The following is a 9713-nucleotide window of genomic DNA, read 5'->3' on the forward strand; positions in this document are numbered from 1 at the left end:
AAATAAATAAAAAATAAAAAATAAGTAAATAAATGGAGAGACATATCATGTTCATGGATTAGAACAGTGAGAGTAGCAAATATGTCAACTCTCCCCAAATCTATAGATTTAATAGCAATCAAATTCCCAGCAGAATTTTTTGAGGGACTAGATTCTAAAATTTTATGAAAGGGCAAAAGAACCTTAATAGCCAGAAAGATCTGGGGAAACAAGAATAAATTGGGAGGAATCACATTACCAGATACTGAGTTGCTATTAAGCTATAATGATCAAGACAGGTGGTACTGGTGAAAGGATCAGAGTTCAATAGAACAGAAGAGAGATTACAGAAATATACCCTCTTTTATAAAGACACTTTTATAAAGATCCCATTCATGAGGGCTCCAACCTCATTACCTGATCACCTCCCAAATGCACAGATGGAGACAGAGATAGGAGTTACGCTGCCACAAGCAAAGAATCTCCTCAAGCCACGAGAATCTGCAAGTGGCAAGGCAGGATTTCCCCTCTAGAGCTTTCAGATGTGGGGCCCTGAAGACACCTGCAACCTTGCTGAATTTATTAGTTCTAATCGGTTTTGGGGGGGTTGGAGGAGTATTTAGGGTTTTCTATCTATAAGATTAAGTCATCTGCAAACAGAGGTAATTTTACTTCATCCTTTCCTATTTAGATACCTTTGTTTTACTTGCCTAATTTCTTTGGCTAGGACTTCTAATATTATTTTGAATAGAAGTGGTGAGGGGGCCAGACGCATTCTGCTGGGTGGGAAAGAGAGAGGAGGGAGCTAGATCTTATGCTGATATACCACCATGTGCCAATGAGGTCACACAGTGCCAGGGACCCTCAACCTGGTTGCTCCACTGAACCCACTGTTAGGTGGAGTTTAGGTGGACTTGGGGTGAGAAGTATTTAGAGGTAGATTGGTTGACCTCACTCTAGCATGAAAATGGAAGTATTTGTAAATTACTTACCTATTTCCCTCCAGGGGAGAAAATGGGAAGTGAGGGCCACTGGTGAACACTGAGTTAGAACAAGTGAGTATTTATATGAGTAATCCCTTCCACATAATGAATCTGATGGAGTCACTGAAGAGTCTACATTTCCTCTTCCCCAGGCTTTGTGATTAATGTGTTCAACCCCACTGGCAACTTTTTGGCTGAAAACAGCATTAATTAGCTATTTCCCTTGTCTGGGGAATGAGCATAAGGACCTTGCACCCCCAAGGCTTCTGTTAAGTTTACAAAGTGGCCTCAGATTTTCTATGAGAATATTGGCTCTGCAAATGTATGTACTTCCAATTTGCTCCCCACATGAACTCAGTTTGAACTGTGTCCCCTTTGGAGTTGAGTTACTAAATAAGTAACAGGAATATTTAATCTTTGAAGCTTACTGTGTCCCAAAATTTCTATTAAAACTATAGAAAACTTCTGATTATGACAAGTCAGCATTAAAAACTTACCAACTTCTTGGTATATATCCAAAGGAAGTGAAATCAGTATCTCAAAATGATATCTGTGCTCCCATGTTCATCACAGCATTATTCACAAGGAATGAAAACAACCTAAATGTCTGTCCGTGGATGAATGGATAAAGAAAATATGGTATGTGTATACGTATGTATATATACATACCATTTGCAAAAACTTGGATCAACCTGGTCATTATGCTGAGTGAAATAAGTCCGAGAAAGACAAATACTGCAATGCATGTTCTCACTTATATGTGGAATCTAAGAGTCAAACTAATAGACTCAGAGAGTAGAATGGTGGTGCTGTGGCACGGGGGGTAGAGGGGAGAATGAGGAAGTATTGGTCTAAGGCAGTGGTCCCCAAGCTTTTTGGCACCAGGGACCGGTTTCATGGAAGACAATTTTTCCACAGGTGTGGGTGGAGGGGGTATGGTTCAGGCGGGAATGCGAGCATTGGGGAGCAACGGGGAGCAGCAGACGAGGCTTCCTTTGCTCGCCCACCACTCACCTCCTCCTCCACAGACCAGTACTGGTCCGCGGCCCGGGGGTTGGGGACCCCTGGTCTAAGGGTACAAAGTTTTAGGATAAATGAGTTCTGGCGATTTGATGTACAACATGGTGATTTTGTACTTGAAATTTGTTAAGAAGGTAGATCTTAAATGTTAAATCGCCACAAAACATGGTAATTATGTGAGGTGATGGATATGTTAATTAGCTTGAGTGTGGTGATCATTTCTGAATGTGTATATATATCGTAATATCAATTTGTACACCTTAAATATATACATATAATTCCTATTTGTCAATTATACCTCAGTAAAGCTGGAAACAAACAAACAAAAACTGACCTGAACTGACTGTCTTACAGGTATGAGAGAATTGAAATTCCAATTCATATTGTACCTCATGTAACCATTGGGAAAGTGTGCCTTGAGTCCGCAGTTGAGCTGCCCAAGATCCTGTGCCAAGAGGAGCAGGATGCATATAGGAGGATCCACAGGTAGAGACCCTCGCTGCTCCTCTTCCCACTTCTCGGGCCTGGTCCCTGCTCTCTCCTGTCCTCTCATCTTTAGCAGCTCAAGCCATGAGCCCCCTTTCCTTTCAGCTCTCTGGGAGAAAGTCATCACATGTCTCACCCTGTGTGATAACAATCTCTTTAACACTTGTTTCTCTCCTGGTGCACTTTGGATCCTTCTGGGGCAAAGACACTTTTTTTAGTTGTTAAAAAACATTAACATCTTAGTAGCCCTGTTGCCAAGTACTGTGTACTACAGGAAGGCTTCAGCGAGAAACAATAATTTTAAAATTATTTCTTTGAATTATCTCAACGTTCTGAATAAAATTACATCCCCCAAATCATGAAACACGGAACAACAATGGGAAGTTCAATGATACATATTTCTCTAATCTGGTTGGCAGAGGTCTGTAGCAGACCACTGCCAAACGGATTAGATGAACTGCTGCTTTGCTACTAACCTAAACTATTTTATCCCTTTAGCCTTACACATCTGGACTCAGTAACCAAGATCCATAATGGCTCAGGTAAGATTTTTTTTCTCAAGTACAGGCAGTGAAATACTCACATGACAGAAGCAAATTTAGTTGAAGTGACTGAAGTGATGAGTACAAATTACCCTTGAGTTTTCTTTCCCAAGAGCTTTGCCATTTACTAATCCTGCTCCCAACTTTTCTATTGAATCCTGTGGACCACTGAATACTATACATGACTGGACATGTTTAACACCAGTTCTCAGGGAGACAGGGAGGGCCCCGATTTGTTGTGTTTGCAAGTTTCCATAGTGTAACACACCTACTGTGGCTGATTTCAAACAACTAACATGGCTGTAACCAGTTTGCAAACTTCCTGAAATTTCAACAGTTGGCTGTTGTGAGCCGGTTTCCAGCATATCAGTACCAGCCTATTGTGGTGGGAGTTGAAAGAGATGGATAGACAGACAGACAGACATAAAAGGGAGAGCATGAGGGAGATCTTTTCATGTAAATAAATATATAAGGAATTCCTATACAAGGCCAAGGATTTCTGCTCAATATACACACTAAATCACTTTTCCCAACATACACACCTACCCACCCACACCTTCTGACTAACCCTGACTCCCAGGCCATTCTGGCAAAGTCACTAGGAAGGAAGAAAAGGAGGCTTCCAAGTATTATAGGCAAGTACTTTGAGAGAAAAAAGACAGAGATGGCTTGGTTTATCTGTCCCATCATTTTTATCTGGAGGTAAAACATGGCAAAGAGTTAATAATATAAGGTAATGTATGATATGTAGCCGTACTGTAAAGCCACAGCAACTAAAAAAGTATATTGATAATTCAGACATGGACAGATAAATCAGAACTGAATAGAGCCCATGTATATGTATTTAAGAATTTATATCTAAGAAAGATGTTACTTCAAATCAATTTTTAAAAGGATGGATTGTTCACTAAATAGTGTTGGGACAGTTCATTTGTTTCTTAGTTTATACTTCTATTTCCATTTGGGAAAAAAATAAATTCCTACTTAATGTCCTACACAAAAAATAAATTCCAGATATATTTAGACTTTTACTATTAAATATAGTACAACCACTTTGGAAAAGAGATTGGCAATTACAACTACCAAATGTCCCACCAGTTCCTCTCCTAGGCATATACCCCAAAGAGTTGAAAACAGGTGTTCAAACAAAAACTTGTATAGGAATGTTTGTAGCAGCATTATTCACAATAGCCAAAAAGTGGGAACACCCAATTGTCTGTCAGTGGGTGAATGGATAAACGAAGTGTGACCCATCCATACAACAAGGTATTGCTCAGCAATGGAAAGAACACACTACTGATACACGAACAACCTGGATGAATCTCATTATGCCAACTGAAAGAAGCATCACACAAAGTGCTACATACTCTATAGTTCCATTTATATGAAATTCAAGAATAGGCTAAACTAACCTATGGTGACAGCAAGCAGATGGGCAGCCACCTGGGGCTGGGCGAGGGGCACCGGCTGCAGAGGGAACCCAGAGGGGCCTCTGGGCTGATGGAAACGGCCTGTATCTTGACTGGAGGGTGGTTATAAGGGGTATGCATTTGTCAAAACTCATTGAACTGTACCCTTAAAGTGGGGTCATTTATTGTCTGTAAATTATACCCCAATAAAGCTCATTAAAAGTTAAAAAAAATACAGGAGGAAAATATAAGGAAGTCACAAAAGACTGACTAAATAAGAATTAAAGACTTTTATAGATCCCTACAGAAAAATCAAATTGTTCATAATAATCTATAAAAGAAGTATGGATTAAGATAAAGTCATCAGGTTTTCTCCTTTTCTTTTGACAAAGATTAAATTGAGAGAAAATTAGATGAGGATGTGAGGGAAGTGAATACTCCCATATACTGTTCCTGGAGGTATAATTTTTAAATATATGTGGACTTGAATCTAGCAATTCCACATCGAAAAATGTATCCTTCAAAAATTTGTAGGACAAGTGTGCAAAAATAAAGGGATATTAATCGCAGTCTTTATAATAGCAAAAAATTGGATGCCACTGAAAGGTCCATCAATAGAAGACTTATTAAACTGGTACATCCATTCTGATGAATACTGTACAGCCGTTAAGAAGGAAAGGTAGATCTTTATCAACACAGGAAGATGTCTATGGCTTATTGTTGTGTGAGGTAAAAGTAACGTCCAAAATCATAGTTTTTTTAACTTTATTTAAAAAAAAATTTTTAACATCTTTATTGGAGTATAACTGCTTTACAAATGTTGTGTTAGTTTCTGCTGTCTAACAAAGTGAATCAGCTATACATATACATATATCCCCATATCTCCTCCCTCTTGCTTCTCCCTCCTGCCCTCCCTTATCCCACCCCTCTAGGTGGTCACAGAGCACCGAGCTGATCTCCCTGTGCTATGCGGCTGCTTCCCACTAGCTATCTGTTTTACATTTGGGGGTGTATATATGTCCATGCCACTCTCTCACTTCGTCCCAGCTTACCCTTCCCCCTCCCCGTGTCCACAAGTCCATTCTCTACACCTGTGTCTTTATTCCTGTCCTGCCCCTAGGTTCATCAGAACCATTTTTATTCAAAAGTATATATACATATGCACACAGGTTCACACACATATACATATACATATATCTTGGAAGGTATACCCCACAATATTACAGTGGTCATTTTAATAAGTCATGTATCATAAGAGAGAAAAAGATATTTCCATTAGGCAGAATTTGTTTTAAAAAGAGGGCCACAGAATCTCTGTCTCACCGTGAAGCTGAACATTCCTAGGAAGACATGAAAGGTGATCACTCCCTTCATCTCTCTGGTTTTTCCTCATTTTAAAAGAGGAGCTTTCAGGTGAGTTGCATTAATGTATTCTTCAATGTATGTAACACTTGGTAAGCAATTTTCTTTCTGAACTCGTGAAAAATTCAGTTGCAGAAGACAGAGTTCTAGTTCACTGGGAAGCTATGGTCATTCACAGTGAGAAGGTCTGAGAGCTGAGGAAAGAGACCCTTCTGTAGCTCTTACCCTTTTGCTATGGAAGTAAAAAGCTGGATATCTTTCTGCTCTCTGCATAGCAAGGCTTCCGTCTGGCTTATAGATCCAGGGATGTTCAGCATGGCCTCCGAATAGGTATCTTCTTTGCTCAGCTCTCCTGCCTTTCCCCTGGCTGCCCATACAAAGTTGTCTGCCAGTTCTACTTCTGCACTTTTTCTACGTCCTCCTCCTTCCCCCTCTTTCTGTACTCACTGTTGGGCGCTACTGGTGGTGGATTGTTATCTCTGTGTTTTTCCTATTGAAGTGTTTACCAAGAACCTGTGCAGTCAGATGTCGGCAGTCAGCGGGCCTCTACTGCAGTGGCTGGAGGACAGACTGGAGCAAAACCAACAGCATTTGCAGGAGTTGCAACAAGAAAAGGAAGAGCTTATGCAAGAACTTTCTTCTTTAGAATAAAGCAGGAGACAAAATGGGGTAAAAAACTTTTGTTTTCCAATTTGTGTATTAAACATGGTCTGAAAATTCGTATACAGGAGATGTGTAGGCAGACGATGGAGCAGCTCTTTATATCCCAGTGGGTGCGTTTTATGCATACAATAAACAAACATAAGATGTCTTCCTAAAAGTTTCATTAGGGCTTAATGAACCCTCCTACCTGGAACTGGCCTACAAAGAGCATATGCAGGGTGATTTAAGTAGAATATGAAAGTTTTTTTTTAAAGGCTATGCAAGGTACATTGGCAAGGACATCCTGTAATAAAATGTCTGGGGAGCATATTTCAAATGTTTATTTTTTCCCTAGAATAAGCTAAAGGAATAAGAGTATTTCATGTTCAATTTTGTAGTTATGATGCTGATGTTGGACAAATAAATAAGTACACAAGGGTTAGTGGAATGAAGTGAAGGTGACTCATCAGCACCCCACCTCTATTCTTTGCCCCCATTGAGAGGCATATGTCTTATGTCTTCCTTCTTGATCTCTAAAATAGGTATTCTGAGATACCTAGCAAAGGTTGAATCTATGTGGGTGCTCTTTCTAACCAAAAACATGAGTTCTAGCATATTTGGCTCTGAAGCAAATTCCTATTGAGCAGATCCTATTTCCCTAAGAATTTCCAGTATAATATAAATGTGTTTTTCCAGAAACACTCAGGACTTAGGATGTAACAAAAATCATGCTTTAAAAAGTTCTGTTGCAAGCTTCTTACCATGTGTAACCACAAATGCTAAGTGTGTCTTCAGAAAAGAGCTAAGCCTACTGCAGATCAGAAATTAAAGTGGGAATTGGAGGAGTTAGAAAGAAAGAAAACAAAGAAAGCCCCCATCCCAACAACAGTGACAAAGTGTTGGTTTTGGTTTTGTTTTTTCTTCTTGTTTCTCCCTAAATTATTGTTTATCAAATTTCAAAGTACAGTCCAGAACTACATGCACCATAATCATTTGGAGGTCAAACTTGAGCTCTGGGAGTGGAACCCAGAAATCTTCATGAACTCCCCTAGGGCATATGTAGTGTAAATGTTGTATTTTCCCTAATCTCCCACAGCCACAGTTCTTCTCTATTCTTTTCTTTCCTTGTAGGAAGGATGAAAATATCCAGGTGTAAAATTAATTAAGCCAAATGAATTTTGAAGAAGAAAAATTTGGAAGACTCACATTACCTGACTTCAAGACTTACTATAAACCTACAGTAATCAAGACAGTGTGGTATATGCCCAACTGATTTTGACAAAGGTAAAAAAGCAATTCAATGGAGGAAGGATAGTCTTTTCAACAAATGATGCTGGTGCAGTTGGCAAAGAAAATGAACTTTGACCTAAACTGCATACATTATACAAAAATTAATTGAAAATGTATCATGAACTTAGATGTAAGATGTAAAACTTTCACGAAAAATAATCATAGAAAGATCTTTAGGATCGTGGGCTAGGCAACAGGTTCTTCTTGGCCTTCATCCCAAAAGCACAATCGTAAAAGGAAAAAGTTGATACTGTATATTGGACTTCATCAAAATGAAAAACTTTTGCTCTGCCAAAAATTTAAGAGGAGGAAATTATTGAGAGAAATTACTTGCAAACCATTTATCTAGAATAAAGTCAAGAATAAAAAACAAACAATCCAATTAGAAAATGAGCAGAAGACATGAATAGACACAGCACTAAAGAGGGTGTATCGAAGGCAAGCAAGCACAGGAAAAGATGTTGAACTTCATTAGTCATCAGGGAATGCAAATTAAAACCACAATGAATTATGACTACATACTTATCAGAATGGCTAAAGAAAAAACAGTGAAAATACCAGATGCTATTGAGCATACAAACTGGATCTCTCATACATTGCTGAACAGAATGTAAAATGGTAAGCCACTCTGAAAAAAAGAGTTTGAAAATTTCTAATAAAGTTAAACATACATGTACTTTATTACCCAGCAATTGTTGTCCTGGACATTTATCCCAAAGAAATGAAACCTATTTTGGCACAGAAACTTCTATACAGACATTCTTGGCAGTTTCATTTGTAATAGCCCCAAACTGGAAACAACCTATATGACCTGCAGTTGAGTGTGTGGTTAAATCAACCATCCACACCATGCAATACTACTCTGCAATGAAAAGGAACAGACTTGATACACATGACTTGGATGGACCTCAAGGGTATAATGATGAATGAAAAACAGCCAGTCTTAAAAACTCACATACTGTATGACTGCATTTGTATAAATTCTTGAAATGACAAAATTATAGGAGTGAAGAACAGATTAATGGCTGACAGGGATAGGGACTGGAGGGGGTATGGGATATGGGTGACTATAAAGGGATAACACAAGGAATTCCTTTGTGCTGATGGAACAGTTCTGTATCTTGATTGTGGTGTTGATTAAATGAATCTATATCTGTGCTAAAACTACATAGACCTACACACACCCACAAATGAATGCATGTAAAATTTGGTGAAACCAAATAAGGTCTATAATCTAGTTAGCAGTATTCTACCATTGTCAATATGTTGGTTTTGAAGATGTACTATAGTTATGTGTAAGATCTTACCACTGGAGGAAACTGGGTGAAGGGCACATGGGACTCCCTGTACTATCTTTGCAACTTCCTGTTAATCTATAATTATTGCAAAATAAAAAGTTGTAAGTATTAAATAAGGAACTAGGAGGTATGGTACGTATTTTGTGAAATAAGAGTGATAAAATCTGAGGGGAATAAAATGATTAGAATATTTTTACAGGCCAACCTTCTGCACATGTCCCTTCTAAGCTATTTACATTGACAGAGTTACGGCAATTTGAAATTCTTTTTCTAACCTGATAATTCGAGTTGTAATCTGTAAAATAGGAATGTGGGGAGAGGAGGCAGGTACATGGAAGTGTCAAAGTACCTGGTGGCTGAGGAAGCAGGGCTGGGATTACTGCATGAGGGCCTTGGTGGGGGACATCTAGTGAAAGCTGTGTTGTGCAGCCAGCAATCAGGTACATTAAACAAGTAAGTCAACTGATGGAGCAAATAAGTAAATGTGTTGAGGAAAGTGGAAGCTAGGTTTGTCAGTGTCAGAGAAATGACTTATAAACATGAAAAGGGGAGGAGCTTCAAGATGGTGGAAGAGTAAGACGTGGAGATCACCTTCCTCCCCACAAATACATCAGAAATACACCTACATGTGGAACAGCCCCTGCAGAACATCTACTGAACGCTGGCAGAAGAACTCAGACCTCCCAAAAGGCAAGAAACTCC

The 9713-nt window shown here is 39.0% G+C and overlaps 1 protein-coding gene across 5 annotated transcripts in view; it reads left to right on the forward strand.

Moving 5' to 3' along the window:
- Window positions 1-9207, forward strand: part of BRCC3 (BRCA1/BRCA2-containing complex subunit 3) — a 70613-nt gene extending 61406 nt beyond the window's left edge. For all 5 annotated transcript variants that reach the window (XM_082447884.1, XM_082447885.1, XM_082447886.1 and 2 more), the window contains 4 exons: window positions 2337-2468; window positions 2967-3010; window positions 6281-6450; window positions 7555-9207. In XM_082447884.1, the coding sequence (XP_082304010.1) occupies window positions 2337-2468; window positions 2967-3010; window positions 6281-6432 (328 nt within the window). In that variant the 3' untranslated portion in view covers window positions 6433-6450; window positions 7555-9207. The remainder of the gene's footprint in view (window positions 1-2336; window positions 2469-2966; window positions 3011-6280; window positions 6451-7554) is intronic.
- Window positions 9208-9713: the final 506 nt, after the last annotated feature.

The sequence above is a fragment of the Balaenoptera physalus genome (genome assembly GCF_965194825.1).
Source record: "Balaenoptera physalus genome assembly, chromosome: X".
Classification (NCBI taxonomy): domain Eukaryota; kingdom Metazoa; phylum Chordata; class Mammalia; order Artiodactyla; family Balaenopteridae; genus Balaenoptera; species Balaenoptera physalus.